Source organism: Phascolarctos cinereus, unplaced genomic scaffold (assembly GCF_003287225.1).
Source record: "Phascolarctos cinereus isolate Bilbo 61053 unplaced genomic scaffold, phaCin_HiC Scaffold_726;HRSCAF=1367, whole genome shotgun sequence".
Taxonomy (NCBI): Eukaryota; Metazoa; Chordata; class Mammalia; order Diprotodontia; family Phascolarctidae; genus Phascolarctos; species Phascolarctos cinereus.
The window spans coordinates 124,473,883-124,491,526 of record NW_027556098.1 but is presented as its reverse complement, the minus strand read 5'-3'; the positions used below and the strand labels follow the sequence as shown (position 1 = coordinate 124,491,526).

The following is a 17,644-nucleotide window of genomic DNA, read 5'->3' as shown; positions in this document are numbered from 1 at the left end:
AAATAGCAAATAGTATGCTTCTATCTGCATTCAAACTCCATAGTTCTTTCTTTGGTTGTGGATGGCATTTTCCATCAGGAGGCCTCTGGAGATGTCTTAGATCCTTGTATTGCTGAGAAGGGTTAAGTCTATCAAAATTAGTCATTGCACAACACGGCTGTTACTGTGTACAACGTTTTCCTGGTTCTGCTCACTTCACTCACCATCAGTCTGTACAAGTCTTTCCAAGTTTTTCTGAAGTCAGCCTGCTCATCATTTCTTATAGCACAATAGTACTCCATTACATTCACATGCCACAACTTGTTCAGCCATTCCCCGATTGATGGAAATCCCCTCAATTTCCAATTCTTTGCCACCACAAAAAGAGCTGTAAATATCTTTATACATGTGGGACCTTTTCCCATTTTTATGATCTCTTTGGGATACAGCCCTAGAAGTGCTATTGCTGGGTCAAAGGGTAGCAATGAAGCATTTCTAGCAATTGGAATATTGATATTTCTGATTTGTTCCAGTGGGTCTTGCCTTCTTGTGATACCAGGATATTAAAGAGGGTGCATCATTCCACAATCCTCTGTATTAAGCTGATCATTGTAGGAGTTTTTAGTATAACCAGACTACAACTCTTACCTGCCTGGTCTATTTCTTTGACTCTTAGGAGCAATTCTAACAGACTGACAGGGGTGCTACACTAATCATTGACATTGCCAGAGTCCAATTTACTCACGTTTCAGGGTTTCTGCCAGTCCTTCATAACTATCATAATAATGGTTTCAGGACACATGAAGTTCCTGTTGTATATCACCCTGGCTGGCATTTCTCAACTTTGCCATTGTACATTTACTTCCACATGAAATATAGGTTAGGCTTAATGATATTGTTGTTGTTGTGATTATTATTAATATTTCTGTTACTGTCCTCATTCTTTTCATCCTACAGAGGAAATTAGATAGTAGACAGAGCTCTGGGCCTGGAGTCAGGAAGACCTGAGTTCAAATGCAGCTTTAGATACTAGCTGTGTGACTCTGGATAACTCATTTCACCTGTGTTTGCCTCAGTTTTCTCAGCTGTAAAATTAGGGTAATAATAGCACCTACCTCACAAAGTTGTTTTGAGGATCAAGTGAGGTGATATTTGTAAACTTAGGATTGTGCCTGGCACATAGTAGGTACTCAATAAATGCTTATTCCCTTATAGTCAATGGCGTTCAGATAGAAACAGTGCTGGGACAAGTCACTGTCTTAGTACTTTTTTTTTCAATGTTTGGTAGGTAATCGTGTAGTTGGATAAAACAATGTGCTCAGCTTCACAATGAAGTCAACAAGTATTAAGATATATATTAACTTGTTTTAAAGCAACCATTCTCAAACTTTTCCATGGTAGAGGAACCCTTCAGTTTAAACAAAACTTTGGCAGAACACTTGTAGTAAAATCCTCTACAATTATTATTTTAATGCCTTAATTTTTTATTAATTAATTTTAATTTAGTTAATTAATTGATTTTAAGTAATTTTAATGCCTTATAATTGTTACTACTGTTTTTTTTTTACAAACAATATAAAGTTCATTTTTGAAAACAAACCAAAAAAACCAAACCAAACTTGTGGTGTTTCAGGGTTCCTTACAACACAGTTTGGATATAGAGGTCTGGTTTAATTCCTTGTTGAATTTTTCAACTTCTTTATCTTCTGCAACAATAGTGGTCTTTGTTTATACTTATCAAGTACACTCACTCCAAGGAAAGTTGACCACGTGTTCATGAAATTATATTTCTTGTTGCCTTTGGATGGATTCTGAAACCAGTTATGCTGACTCCTCTATTTGCCTCTACAAGGAGAACTGCTGAGCTATCCTTCCATTTAACTACTCCTAGTATCATATAGTTGCTCATAGCGTCATATAATCAGAGCTGGAAGGAACTTAGAGGTCATATTGATCTCCAGAGATTAAAATTTTTATTTTTGTGCCATAGAGTCTTTGGTAAGCTAGGGAAACCGAAGGACCTCTTCTCAGAATAATGTTTGTTTGTTTGTTTGTTGCTTTGGTGAGGCAATTGGGGGTTAAGTGACTTGCCCAGGGTCACACAGCTACTAAGTGTCAAGTGTCTGGTCTGAGATCGCATTTGAACTCAGATCCTCCTGACTCCAGGGCTGGTGCTCTCTCCACTGCGCCACCAGCTGCCCCTAGAATAATGTTTTTAAATGCATAAAATGACATACAAAGATTATAATGAAAACCAATCATATTGAAATATCATTATTTAAAATATTTTAAAAACAACTTCCCAGACCACAGATTAAGAGTCCTTGATAGAGACAATCATTTTATGGATGATGAAACAAGACTGAGTGAGGTTAATATGACTTGCCCAAAGTCACACAAGTGACAAGAATGAGTTCCAAACCCAGGTCCTTTAACCACAAATCTTATACTCTTACATCCCTTGCACCAGAGATGCCTCTTCTTGGCTCATCTTTAGCAAGAATTTCAGTATTTATGTTTCATAGAATCAGAGTGTTTGAGAATTGGGAGAGACTTAAGCAGCTGTCTGAGTCAACGTATATAGAAAGGAATCCCTTCAGTTCATCATATGGATATCAAGACTTACTGGCTATTGTTCCAACACATAGATCGATATTTCTACATGTTCTTAATACAGCAGCTAGGAGGAGCAGTGGACAGAGCTCCAGGCCTGGAGTCAGGAAGACATCTTTGAGTTCAAATCTGGCTTCCAGCACTTACTAGCTGTGTGACCCTGGGCAAGTCATTTAACCTTGTTTGCCCCAGATTCCTCATCTGTAAAATGAGCTGGAAGAAGGGAAGTCGCAAACCACTCTTTTATTCTTGCCAAAAAACCCCAAATGGGGTCATGAAAAGTTGGACACGACTAAAACAACTGAAAAACAAAAAAGTGGCCCAAAAACTTGTTGATTCTTAGCATTCTCTTCCCCCTCATCCACCATCAGTGTGAAATCAGAGAGGGTTCTGTATGGGGCATCAGGTTATTCTGAATTTTAATTTGTTTCATGGATTGCTGTGGCTAAAGAATTTATTACCCAAAGGCCAACCTACTGGTGATGAGTCTCTGTTCTTTAACTAAGCTGATCTATAAATATCAGGGAGTTTGTCCCTGGTACCAAGCAAAGCTTTTCCAACTCGGCAAAACCTCTCACGGCTTGCATCCTGTTGAGACACTGGGATAGGACTTTTGTAGAGGGCTTGTGATCCTGTCCCTAATAAGTATTGTTAATAATTATGATATTTCAAAAAGCCTCATTAATGTTTTGGTCCTTTCTGAATTCACTTGAAGCAGGCTGCCCTTGCTCTGCCTTTTCCCTCCTGCCTAACACACCCCTCCACCCCCACCCCTTTTTTGGAAACTTCCACATCCCATGCTGCAAACATTTATATCTTTTACAGCTGTGGTTTCACCGGCAATCCCTCTTGGTTCCATGCCTTAACAAGAGAGATAAGGGGCCAAGTTGAATGTGCTTTCATAAGAAGTCCTCCCTTGCCTTATAGGTAATTGCCACTCATTTATTATTGCCATTATAAGAAAGAGGCTCAGAGATTATGATATACAGCTAATGTCTTCTGAATCCAAGTTCGGTGTTCCTGCCAGTCCTTTTTAGCCGAGGCAGCTAGGTGGTGCAATGCTGGGCCTGTTACAAGGAAGAGCTGAAATCTGGCCTCAGACACTTAATAGCTGTGTGACCCTGGGCAAATCACTTAACCTCACTCCACCTCAATTTCCTCAACTGTAAAATGGAGATCATAACTGCATCTGCTTTGCTGTGTTATTATGATATTGATATCGTGTTATGATACAAATGAGATATTCGTAAAGCATTTAGCGGCGTGCCTGGGATGCTTAATAAATGCTGTTCAGCTGAGCCCCCATTTAGGGTTTTCTTGGCCAAAATATTGGAGTGGCATGCCATTTCCTTCCCCAGCTCTTTTTCCAGATGAGATACTAAGGCAAACAGGATTAGGTGACTTGCCCAGCGTCACACAGCTAGCACATGTCTGTTGCTGGATTTGAACTTTGAAAAGATGAATCTTCCCGATTCCCAGACCAGTGTTCTATAAACTGTAGCCTTATTAATAAATAGTAGGTTCTTATTAAATGGTTGATCCCTTCCCTTTCCCCAGCTCCTTCAAAGTGTAACTCATGTATATGCCTGGAGACATCCTCATTCCAACTTCTATTCTTATGATTTCCTCGGTTCCCATAGCTGGATCCTAGAGGTCAGGTATGATTCTTTTATGCCATTTGGCTTATGCCCCACTGGCATCCTTCTCCCTAAGATTATCAAGTAAGAATCAATTAGTTAGCCAACCCTAAGTAGCTTTTAGAAAGCTGTATTTACTAAAGTGGTACAGTAAGGACAGTTGATGTTAAACATCATTCCAAAGATCTGTGATGTACTCTCCCACAAGTAAATACAGAATCCAGGGGAAAGTGGACTCAAGCTTAGAGAGTATATGTGACAAAGGAATAATTCAGTTTCTAGCTGCTAGAAGACTCATTTTCCCACTTATGGGAAGGCTTAAGAAATTTTCCTTAGGTATGATTATAGTTCCTCTTTTAGCTTCTTGTAGAGTTCTGAATCCAGACTGTTCTTGGCTTCTGATGTTGCAGATACCACCTCGAGCTGATCAGAGACACAATTTAGAACACAAATGGGAAATCCAGCACCCTCTGGGCCTTTCGAAACGGCAAGGTCCCCTTTTAGCAGAAGGGGGTAGCGGAAGGAGACTTAACTGAAGCTAAAGTGGAGGCTTCTCCTTCCCAACTCCCTTCCTCTCTTGCACTTCCCACCAGCTCCTCAGGTCATTTCTTCTCAGGGAAGTGCTGAAGAGACTTTAGCTCTAATTTTTGGAATGTCCTTTTTTCTCAATCCCTCTGATTATTAATTAATTTTGGAGAGGTACTTGCAGTTAAGTGACTTGCCTAGGGTCACACAGCTGAGAAGTGTCAAGTTTCTGAATTCAGGTCCTCCTGACTCCCAGGCAGGGTGGTCTGTCCACTGCCCCACCTAGCTGCCCCCTCCCTTTGATTATTTATAGATGATCCCTAAATGGAGGTGACCAAATTTCCCAACCTATTGGGGCAGACTTTTTCTATGTTCATTCCAGTGGCCTTCAACAATGGTCTTTGTTTGATTGAGAAGTATTCTCACCTAGTCTAGCTATCAGAGCTAATTTGGGTGAGAGTGGTTTCTACCCCACCCTGATTTTAGCAGGAAGGTATATTGGAGGCTGCTTGCATCGGTTCACAATAGATGATTGTTAAATTTTAAGTATAAGCAAATTTATACCTCTGAAATTGGCAAAAGCTACAAATCAAGGGTTGATTTATTGTTTGATTGTCTGTTGAAAATCTTAGAGAAAATGTTAATAATGCAAACAAAACTTAACAGTGTGTTATGTTTTTAGGAGAGCCAGTTGTTAAACATTTAGTAGTACACACCTGGAAGGTTCCCTTTAAGCTTAACATTTCCTGAACTTAGTGCTATCTGGCTGGAAACAATAGGACTTTGATGACATCAAACCAGTTCTCTCTCTTTTTTTTTTTGGTATGAAGATTTGAGAAAGGGGGAAGGCAAGTCAAGAAAGACTCTCAGTATTTATTTCCTTTATTAAATCCTAGGAGATCTAATTTTTTTTTTTTGTGGCTAGGCAATGGGGTTAAGTGACTTGCCCAAGGTCACATAGCTAGTAAGTGTTATGTGTCTGAGGCCAGATTTGAACTCAGGTCCTCCTGAATCCAGGGCCGGTACTCTATCTTACTTGGAGGATACATAAGAATTTTATACTTCTTTTTAAAAATTTATTAACAATCACTTTCATAAGCTTTAAAAATTTTTTTTATTAATTTATTTTAATTTATCAACAATCACTTCCATAAACTTTTGAGTTTTAAATTTTTCTCCCCCTCCCTCCCCATCTTCCTCCCCAAGACACCTTGCAATCTGATGTAGGCTATACATATACATTCCTATCATACATATTTTCACATTAGTGATGTTGTAAGGAAGAATTAGAACCAATAGAAGGAACCACAAGAAAGAGAAAACAAAACAGAAGAAAAAAATAGCAAACAGTATGCTTCCATCTGCATTCAAACTCCATAGTTCTTTCTTTGCATGTGGATAGCATTTTCCATCATGAAACCTTTGGAGATGTCTTAGATCCTTGCATTGCTGACAAGGGCTAAGTCTATCAAAGTTAGCCGTAGCACAATGTGGCTGTTACTGGGTATAATGTTCTCCTGGTTCTGCTCACTTCACTCAGCATCAGTCCATACAAGTCTTTCCAGGTTTTTCTGAAGTCCTCAAGCTCATCATTTCTTATAGCAGAATAGTATTCCATTAAATTCATATACCACAACTTGTTCAGCCATTCCCAATTGATAGGCATCCCCTCAATTTCCAATTCTTTGCCATCACAAAAAGAGCTGCTATAAATAGTTTTGTACATGTGGGTCCTTTTCCCATTTTTATGATCTCTTTGGCTTACAGCCCTAGAAGTGCTATTGCTGGGTCAAAGGGTATGCACATTTTTATAGCCCTTTGGGTGTAGTTCCAAATTGCTCTCCAAAATGGTTGGATCATTTCACAACTCCACCAGCAATGCATTAGTGTTCCAATTTCCCCACATCCTCTCCAACATTTATCATTTTCCTGTTTTGTCATGTTGGCCAATCTGACAGGTGTGATGTGGTACTTCAGAGTTGTTTTGATTTGCATTTCTTGAATCAATAGTGTTTTAGAGCATTTTTTCATATGACTATAGATGGCTTAGAACTTTATACTTCTTACAGGAGAAAATAATAAAGGATGTTCCATAGATACATATATTCCTAGGGGGACATTTCTTATCACACTAGTTAAGTTTTTTGATCATCCCTAAAGCAGAATCTTGGGGTTAGTCGGGTTATTTATTCTCAGAGAAAAGTCAGGTCTATCAACAGGAGTAGGCCAAAGCTCTTAAGTCAGGACACATCTGGATGTCAGATCAGTTAGTCAAACATTTATTAAGTACCTATATACCAGGCTCTGTGCTAAACGATGGGGATACAAAGAAAGGTAAAAGACAATCCTGCCTCACATGGAGCTCACAGTCTAATTGATGGGGATGATCACACTCAAACTATGTATAAATAAGCTATGTACAGAATAAACTGGAAATAATTGACAGAAGGAAGGCACTAGAATTAAGGGGGATCAGGAAGACTTCTTGTAGAAGGTGGGATTTTTAGCTGGGATTTGAAGGAAGCCAGAGAAACTAGGACATGGAGATAAGGAGGGAGAGCTTTCCAGGCTTGGAGGACAGCCAGTGAAAATTCCCAGAGATAGGAGATGGAGTGTCTTGTTCCAAGAAAAGCAAGGAACCCAGTGTTCCTGGATAGCCGATTACTTGGAGGAGGCAGGGTGAAGTATAAGGAGGACGAAAAGGAGGGAGGAGCAAATTATGAAGGGTTTGGTCGCCAGGGGATTTTGTATTTGATTCTGGAGGTTGACAGGGAGCCAATGGCGGGTACCGAGTTGGGACAGCGTGTAACACGATAGGACCTACGCTTTGGGGAGATCACTTTGACAGCTGAGTGGTGGACACCTGTCCAGTAAATTTTTTTTGTTTTAAATCGAGTACAAAAGAGGGTGGAGTGAGATATACGTGAAATGTGAGGATGGTATACGGAGGTCAGTGCCAATTAGTCTGGGGATGTAGATTTGGAGAAAGAGAAAGGGCAGGTCAGCATGAGCTCCTGGTTCTGTGCTCTGCCGTCATCTTCAGCCTCTCCGTAGCATTCAAGGTGCGTTGTGTTGGCACCATGCTTACTGAAAAGCATGCAGGCAGTCACTGGGGAGGCAAATCTGGACTTAGTTTTGGCCGGACCCTCCAGCTGGACACGAGTCAAGGATAACCTGGGGGCAGTACGCCAGAGACTGGAAAGGGCCAGGCCCCTGGCCGACCGAGCTGAGAGCAGGGGCCCGGGCATTCTCTCCGAGCTCGGGCTCGAATCAGAAATCCCTAGAAAGCCTGGACTGACCTTGACCCCCACGGCTCGGGTCCTCGGCCTCCCCCCCTTCCCCCTCCCGCGCAGCTCGGAGCCCAGGTGGCCGCTGAGAGCGAAGCTATGACCGCGGCTGTGGCCCTGGCGCAGGCACCACGCCCTCGGGAGCCGCATCGGAGAGGTGGGGAAGAGGAGGGGCGCCGGGGTAGCTCGTCAGCTGCGGGGAAAGGCCGGGCCTGGGGAGAAAGGCGCACTCTTCCCTCTCCGGGGCAAGGGCGGCGAGAGCATGCGGTACTCGAGGGGGTGTGGGTGGGGGAGAACGCGAGGTGAAGCTATGCGGAAGGCCGCTCCCAGTGCTTTGGTTTGGGGGAGGATCACTTCGCCCCTTCTCCGCCCCCTCCCCTTCCTCAGCCTCAGAGAGGAGGGGGCGGCAAATGGGGGGGTGGGAGGAGTTGAGGGGGGAGGGTAGAGAGCGAGCATGCGCCTGCTGGCAGTCGTGACCGGAGACTCGAGGAAACTCATTGGCACAGTCGAGCATGCGCAGAAAGTGGCGAGTTTTTTTTGAGAAGGGGAGGAGGGGTGGGGGAAGTGGAGCGGTAAGGTGGAGCGCGTGAACGCGCTTGTCTGTTTATCCTGTTCTTTGGGTAGAAGTCCATGGCGCACGCGCGGGCGACAGGCGGCGGTGGGAGGTGGACAGCCCGCATGCGCTGGGTCCGGGGCTGAGAGGTGGAGGGGGGAGGAGGGAGAGAGAAAGAGGAGGCGGGGGCGCCTAGAGGAGAAGCAGGCGAAAAGGGAAGGGAAGGGACGGGGGAAGGGGGGGGTGGGGGAAGGGTACAGACTGCGCATGCGTGTGGGCGGTAGCGACGACGGCGGCGGGGGAGTCTCGGGGATGACCGTGGCTTTGCCCGTTGGGGTAACGGTCGCTGTTGCCGGCAGGGCCTGAGACGCCTTTAAGCCTGTGAGATCTGTTGGGGCTGCCGCGGCCCGGGACAGACAGAGTCGGGGCGGCGTGTGAAGTCCAGAAGTGGCGGTGGCTGTGGTGTGTTGGGGGGAGGGGCTTGCGGCCGGGCCTTGCTGTGTGTGTGTGCGCTGGGCGGCGGCGGGGCCTGGCGGTGTGTGCTGGTGACCGCGGCGGCGGCCGAGCAGAAGCTGTAGCTGCAGAAGCGGAAGGCGGTGGCGGCTGTCCTCGTCGTGTTCTGAGGAGAAGGCAGAGGGACTGGTGCCTGTGGCACGGAGAAGATGGCGGGGCAGTGAGGGGGCGGCGCCTGCGCCTGGTGACCCCGGTGTGTGTGTGTCGGTGTGTGTGTGCGTGTGTGAGGGGCGCCGCGGCCTGGCCCGGGGCCTGTTCCCCGCCCCCATCCCGCCGCCTCCGACCCTTGCCCCTCCCCCTCCCCATCCGAAGTGATTCCTGCGCACCCACGTTCCTTCCGCGCAAGCCGGGTTGTGGACGCCGGGGCCGAGAACCGGAATCAGCCCCGGGGCCCCGCGTCCGACATGGGGGAAGCGGCGGCGGGCCCCGCCAACTACAGCGGCAGCAGCAACGGCAGCAGTAGCAGCGGCGGCGCAGCAGCAGCAGCAGCAGCAACAGCAACAGCAACAGCAACAGCAACATCCGCCGCCACCGCTTGCAGTAGAAGCGTGGAAGCTGATGCATCTACCGCCCGGCCTGGCGCTGTGATGGAGTAAGGGGTGCAGCCGGCAGAGAAGCAGCCTCCCAGCTCCACACACACGCGCACCGGGGTCGGGGGGCCTGGACTCCCCTTAACCCCGAGCCCTTCCCCCTCCCCCCTTCCGCCGCCGAACCTTACCGGGGAGGAGGTTGATAATAGCGGCGGGAGATGCTGCTGGAGCGGATCCCCACCGAGCTCCACTAAGGGAAGCCTTCCCCGGTCGCACCGTGCACCGGAGCCGCTTCACGGACTAGCTTGGGGCGGCCACCTCTCCCTCCTGCCTCTCCGGCTCCTGCACCGGAGGAACTCGAACACAGTTTTCTTTTTGTCTGGAAGTCTCAGGGACTCAGGAGGAGGGGCGCCAGGGTCCCATGTGTGGGAGGATTTCTTCAGCTCCCGGAACTTGTACGGATTTAAGTTACTTCTTTGGGCAGTGGTTCAACTTTGTTTTCAAACGAATTTTTGCATCTTGGCCATTGTACCGTGTCTGGTTACAGAGTTGGACCCGAACTTTCTTTTTAACCAGGAATCATCAGTGTCGAAGTGTCTGCAATGAACCCGGTGAATGCTACTGCTCTTTACATTTCAGCGAGCCGCCTAGTGCTCAACTACGACCCTGGGGATCCCAAGTCATTTACAGAAATTAATAGGCTCCTACCTTTCTTCAGACAATCCCTGTCTTGCTGCGTTTGCGGTGAGACTTTTCTTTATTGTTCTACAGTATAGCTTAATATTTTGAAGTCTTTACATATGTATGAAATGGTAAAAACGAATTTAACATTTTGAAAGTACGGTAGTTTACATTAAGGCCCAATCTGGTTTCTGTATTTTTGTAGTAGTGGAAAGTAAGTATTCCATTACAAAATAATCATTTCTCTGAAACTTTAGAAACAATAATTTTAGCTAACATATATGTAGTGCTTTAAGGTTTGCAGACAACATAATTATCAACTAAGAAAATTTTTGCGTAGTGGGGCCTCCTCGTCAAACTAGTTTCATTTCCTTTCAGTTTTTCTGCCTTTTTCCAGTAATTTTAGAGGGACAAAATGTTTTTTTATTCTGTGTATATTGCTTGTTAGATAATTCATTACTTTCTTGGCCAGGTTTTAAAATACACACTTAATCTTATTGAAAGGTTCTCAACTCATTTAAGTCCTTATAAGATTTTAGAGTTGAAGGGCCTTTGAAATGATTTTACAGATTTCGATGAAACTGAGGTCTGCTGAACATCGTAGCACTTTCCAAAGGGTCTTGTGTTATGTTTGTGGGTGGTGGTGTGTCCACAGCCAGAGAAATTAATGTATGGTTTTCATACCTGTATTCTGTCTCAAATGATTGGAAGTTTTTGAGTAGAAGAGTGAACTGAGGAAGACAGGTTACATAGAACAAACTCCTTATCTTACTGATGAAGAAACTGAGGCCTAAGCAAGTGAAATGATTTATCCAAAATTGTACTTGACTTTAAGGCCTGTGTTCTTTGCAGAGATCGCATCACTTTGATGGTAATTTGGTGTTTGCCATGGGATTCTGTAGGGCTATCTTTTTCAGTTATCTTTTTTTTTTCTTTTTGTAATTTATCTCTTGAGCTGTTTTGGGTTATTGGAGGTGTATTTTTGTTGTTGAATTAAAGCTGATAGATTTTTTAGTGTTCTAGTATTTTTGAAGGACTTAGAGGTCAGTATGTTTTATTTGACAGTTGAAATGCTTCAAAGAAAAGAATTGTCAAATATGCACATTATGAATCAGTTTTAAAATACTGTAGAACAAAGCTAGTGGAGAGGACTACTTTTAGGGAAAATAAGACAGAGTTAAACTTCATTTAGTTGTGTATTCGATTGTTGATCAAGGTAGGTAGTCAGAACTTGAAATGTAGGTTCTTTTGATTTCCTCTACCCTGAATGAGAAAAGAGAAGACTTGCATCATGACAAAATGGAAAAATTATATATCTGTAAGAGATTTTACTGATGGCTTTTTATATGTACTGTGCCTAAGACTTTGGTTCCCTGTCTTTAGGGGTTGATAATCCAGTCCAGTTAGAAAAGGAAGCTAGGCATAGAAACATTTAAGTAACAGTCCCAGAATATGATTAATATCTGTTACCACTCATTCTGATATTTAAAGTCGAAAGGCAGAATCAGTGATCTTGGTTAAGTTATTTCACCTTTCTGAGCTAGAGCCTAGTTGTAAAATGAAATAATTTGTATTGGATAAGCTGTAAGGTGCCTTCCAATTCTAAAATAATGATTCTGGGCATGGAGACAGCAGCTTAGCCACAGGGTATGCAACTTATTTTTTCCAGGAGGAGCGTCTTATCATTTGTCCAAAATCTTGAGCTTAGGTGGGTAGAGAAGGTGAGAAACATTCGAACAATTCACTCTTCTACACCCTCCCCCAAGCAAAACAAAGTACAACCCCAGCACTGGGACTCGGGGAACTGCAGACAAGAGAGGGAGCTGATCAGGTAAGGTTTCAAGATTTAATTGTGATTCCTGATCTTCTGTCCTTGAATAGATCCCTAGCTTACCCAAATTTTCATGAAGTCTAGTAGTTTATTAATTGTAGATACCTTTCAATAACTTTTTATCTGTAGATAATTTTTAACTAGATTTTTTTTTCTTGCACAAGATAGTGGTGCTAATGAAAAATCCTCTTAAACCAAAGTTTTTTTCTGGAAAAAATGATCTTGAAGATATCCAGTTGGACTTTTCCTGAGGCTTTATCATCCTTAACCCTGGTAACAGGAGGAAATTCTGCTCAACAATGGGTCTTTGTAGTTATTCTCTCATATGAAGCTTTTTTGCCTGATTTCTTATGAAAAAAGACTTGTGTGTGTCTTTTTTTCCTTTGTGGTATCAAAAGTAAGTGGCATTCCCTTATCTACTTTTCAGCATAAAATTGAGCCATTTGGTTTTCTGTATCTCCTAGAATCAAGGGTTCTTAATCTGGGTCCAAGAACTACAAATTTTTGACAAGTATATTTCAATATAATTGGTTTCATATTTAATCCTATAAATTTTATAAATTTAAAAATATTCTGAGAATGGGTCCATACACATAAGGACACACTGCCTAAATCAGTCCATGACACAAAAAAGGTTAATAATCCTTACTGTAGATTCAGTTTTGTTTATTTTTTCTGAGTACAACTAATAACAACACCTGAAAGTCACTATAAATGATTAGTTGAGATGGTTTTTCTGGCACTATTTTACTTGAAGGCTTTTTTTTTGGGGGGGGAGGTCTTTTCTACTTTGACTCTATGTATCGTGGAACTAAAGTTAGAAGGGTTCTCAGAGGCTATAACGTCCAACCCTCTTTACAGTTGAGACAACTGAATCCCCAAGAGTTAGTGTCAGAGGCAGGATTTGAGTCCAGGTCTTTTAACTCTTGAGCCTGTATTTATACTGTACTAAGCTGACTAGAAGTCATATGTCGCATGGGAAAATACAATGATCCCTTCCCTCCTTTTTTCTGTTGATGACCCAATGGTCATTCCCCCTGTAGGGAGAAAACTTCAGATACCATGTGGAAGTAATAATTAATTTGATTTTTTTTTTTTTGGAGAGAGACAAGGTTAAATTCACCTGATGCTAAAAGTAGTTCATAATATTTCATTTGATAAATATTTTTAAATTTTATATTATGCTTAATTAAATACAGAATTGGGAATCAAAGTCTTCATATTCAGGCATCATTCTTCCTTTCCCTCCCTATCTCCCACCTAAACAAATCTTATGCTGTAGTCTGTTTTCTCAACTTTAATATGCCTTCTGTCTTCCAGCCTTGCTCTTTGTTTGAAATAACCTCCTGTCTTTCCTTCTCAAAATCACTCACTAACTCCTTGACATTTTCCTTTCCAGAACTTCCAAGATAGATATTTTTTGTCCTGTAGCACTCAGAGACAGAAATATATCACTGATCACTCAGTACCTTGTATTTTAGTTGTTTGTAGTACTGTGTTTTATTTCCCCTCTATTAAGTTCCTTGAGGACTGTATCTTTTAAGTCTTTACGTAGTCCATAGTACTGAATACAGTGCCTTGTCCATGGTTGGGTGAGTTAAGTGAAGGCAAGTAAGGGATGGGTTGGTGAATGTGTGAAGAACTAAAAAGAACTTCAGCATTTGATGTATTGGGTAAATACCACGCCTGTCATATGTACCCAGTTTCTAATTGAAATTGAGCTTTGGTGTTAACACTGCTCTTTGAAATACAGCTGATTAACAATTTTTCCTAGGTCTTTAATGACTCCTTATTCTTAAATTTTAAGAGGTTAAGTAGGACAAGAGAAAATATTTTTTGGACTCCAGTAGCTGTGACCAAAGCAATGTTGTCCTGAGTACTGAATGAAATTAAGCTTCTAGCTGGAGTTTTCCTACTTCTGCTCCAGATCTAGAAGAGAGGAAAGTGTGAGGTAGAAGAACATTGGATTTGGAGGAAAGCTTAAGAGGCTTGAATCCTGTTACTACATAGATGAATTTAAATAAGTCACTGCTCAGGGACTCATTTGCCTCATCTGTAAAATGAAGGGGTAAGGGTGGCTTAAATGGCTTTGGAGGTTCTAGAGTTTTGAAAATTTTCATTAAATTTGTAATTTCTTGAGCAGTATATAGTAAAGTGAAGTGCATAAATAATTCCTACATATGTCATATGGGAAAATACAATGATCCCATGGGAAGTGTAATTAGCATCCTTTGAAGCATCAAGATCAGAATTAATGTTTGAGAAAAGAAAACTTTTGTACCTCTTATCCAGCTCCATGAAAATTGTATACAGAATTTTGCTTGAATAATGTCACTATCAAATGGTGTAATTTGTGTTAGATCTCTTGCAAAACTAAAATCACTGTACAGATGCTAAGTATTATTATTGCCAGAAAATGTAATGAAAGATTTCCCAACTTTCCTTTAAAACAGTTATCAAACAGGAAATAAGTGGTAGTGTAGTGTTAGGTACAGTGTAAAGAGCCCCTGGATTGGGAGACAGGAGTTCTGGTTTCTAGTCCTTGCATTGCCATTAAATTGTGTGGCAAGTTATTGAGCATCTCTAGGTCAGAGTTTCCTTTATTTGTAAAATTTTAGGTTTGGCTAGATAATCTGTCTCTAAGGGCCTTGCTAACAGTAAAATTCGATGGACTTCCTGATCTTCCTTTCTCCTTCCACAGTCCCTCCCCATTTAAGAAGAGAATTAATTTTGTGACTGATTCAACCACATTTATTTCCTAGAAGTTTAGGAGTGTCCAATTCATAATTCAGGCTTATTAACTAGAGTGGCTGTTTGGAGTCCCTTTTAAAAGGTTGAGTTTCTTGTTCTGACCTATGATTTGGTTGTCATAGGAAATTCCCATTGAGGAAATTTTCCTTACCCAGTACATATTGGTAATTATTCTACATCTTGTAATCTTGGATTGAAGTATCCTGGGGCCGTGAGAAGTTAACATTGAATTAGCTAGGCCATTCCATATAATAATAATAGCTAGCTTTTATATATAGCACTTGCTGTGTGCCAGGCACTGTGTTAAGTACTTTACAGATATATAATTTGGTCCTCATAACAACCCTGGCAAATAGGTACTATTATTATTTCCATTTTACATTGAGGAAACTGAGGCAAATAGAAGTTAAGTGACTTGCCTCAGGTTCACACAGCTAGCAAGTCTGCATTTGAACTCAGGTCCTTTGACTTCAGGCCCAGTGCTCTATCCTGTGACATCTAGTTGCCTCAAATTTGGGACTGGGTCTCTCTAGCTTATCCAGGCTAGAAGTATGGTAGTCACTCACCAGTTGATCCTGTTGCTGATCAGCATTTTGACCTGGGCTGGTTGATCCCCTCCATAAGTAGCATGGTGCAGCCCCCTCCGCCTTGAGGTCTCACCATATTGGTACCAGCCTTAGTGCAGATATCTGATCTCAAGTCTTGGACTCTTAAGTAGCAGAGATCACAGGTGTGTACCACCATTCCCAGCATATATGTTTTTATTGATATTTTTAAAAAGATCTTTTATTTTCTCCTGTATTCTCCATCCCTCTCCCCAGCCTTTTACTCTCTGCCAGAGTGCCATAACTTGTAATAAAGGAAGAAAGGGAAAAATATTTTCCACAAACCAGACATTGTGTATTTAATATCTCGTGCTTATGTTTCTCCACTCATGCAAAGGAGCAGGAGGAAATGTTGCCTCATATCTTTTCTTGGGGCTGAGTTTGTTCATTTCAATTTTGAAGTGGTTTGCAGGTTCCATTATTTTCTTTTCTATTCACGTTGTAATTAGAGTGTAGGTTATTTTCCTGATTCTGTTTACTCTCTATGTTTCAGTTCTTATAAGCTTCACCATTCTTATCCATTATGCCATAATTTGTTTAGCCATTCCCCAATCAATAAGCATCTGTTTTTTCCCCACCCAGTTCTTTGCTACCACAGAAAATATTGCTATAAATATTTTGGTGTAATAGGTCCTTTCTTTTTGTCATTGATTTCCTTGTCATCATGCCTTGTCATGTTGCCTTGTAGCAGTTCTGGAGGCAGCTAAGTGCGGCAGTTGATATAGTGCTGGGCCTGAAGTCAGGAAGTTGTGAGTTCAAATTTGCTCTCAGACACTGAGTAGCTGGGTGACCATGGGCAAGTTACTTAACTTCTGTCTGCCTCAGTTTTCTCGGCTGTAAAAAATCAATAATGATAGCACCTGCTGTTCAGAATTATAGGATGAAATGAGATAATATTTGTAAAAAGCACTTAGCTCAGTTTCTGGTAAGCACTTAATAAATGATTGTTCCCTTCCTCTTCCTTCTCTCCTCAGTCAAGAGAGGATCTTTTAGTCACTTCCTTACATAATTCCAGATTGCTTTCTAGGATAGCTGCACCATTCACAGCTCTACCAGCAATTCATTAGTGTAACTATCTTTCACATTTCCTGTGTCATTGACTATTCCCATGTTTTTGCCTCTCTTTTGGATGTCAGGTGAAACCTCAGGTTGTTTTGATTTGCATTTCTCTTATTAGTGATTTAGGGCATTCATTCATATGGTTATTTATAACTTTCAATTCTTTTGACAAATATTGACTTATTATTTGACCCACTTACTGGAAAATGGATTTTTTAAAATTTAATGTAGTACCTCAATAGAAATATGTTTTATTTAGCACTTTATTCTCACCACTTTCACGCCCATAATTTCATTTGAAATTTACTTGCTACCTTTCCCCTGATGTACTTAAAATTTTTTCCTAAAATCAGTCATACTTTTTTTAAACTAAAATTTAAAATTTTGATCGAACTCAGATGTGAAGCATCATTTACTTTTGCATACTTTAAAATTTGAGGTAAGAAATTGAGCAATTTAGAGTAGGGTAATTATTAATAATGGACATGTTTGGAGTATGTGTTAATTATCTTGACTTATCAACAAGCATTTATTTTTTTGAAGAGATTCTTATTGTATTGTATTTTTTTAAATTTTATTAATTTATTTTGATTTATCAACAATCACACATTCTTTTGAGTTGAAAATTTTTCTCCCCCTTCCTCCCTCCCACCCTCCCCAAGACGGCACACAATATGATGTGGGCTTTACATTTACATTCCTATTAAACATATTTTCACATTAGTGAAGTTGTAAGTAAAAATTAAAACCAATAGGAGGAACCATTAGAAAGAGGAAACAAAACTCAACAGAAGAGAAAAAAATATGATAGTGATTCAGCTTCCATAGTTCTTTCTTTGCATGTGGACAGCATTTTCCAGCACGAGGCCTCTGGGGATGTCTAGACCCTTGTATTGCTGAGAAGGGTTAAGTTTATCAATATTAGTCATTGCACAGTGTGGCTGTGTTGTGTACAACATTCTCTTGGTTCTGCTTACTTCACTCAGCATCAGACCATACAAGTCTTTCCAGGTTTTTCTGAAGTCGACCTGTTCATCACTTCTTATAGCACAATAGTATTCCATTACATTCATATACCAC

The 17,644-nt window shown here is 41.6% G+C and overlaps 1 protein-coding gene across 5 annotated transcripts in view; it reads left to right on the top strand.

Annotated features, from left to right (window-relative positions):
* The window catches only part of MSL2 (MSL complex subunit 2), a 69,308-nt gene that overhangs the window by 13,457 nt on the left and 38,207 nt on the right, over window positions 1-17,644 (top strand). The window contains exon 1 of one of the 5 annotated variants that reach the window (XM_078146772.1): window positions 7,728-7,816. The exons of 2 other annotated variants lie outside the window; for them this stretch is intronic. Coding sequence is in view for 1 of the 3 variants with exons in the window: in XM_020986096.2 (XP_020841755.1) it covers window positions 10,240-10,381 (142 nt within the window). In the remaining 2 variants the exon portion in view is untranslated. Of the gene's footprint in view, window positions 1-7,727; window positions 7,817-10,239; window positions 10,382-11,891; window positions 12,150-17,644 lie in introns of those variants that run through there. 2 more of the 5 variants (XM_020986096.2, XM_078146771.1) reach the window with 2 other exon arrangements.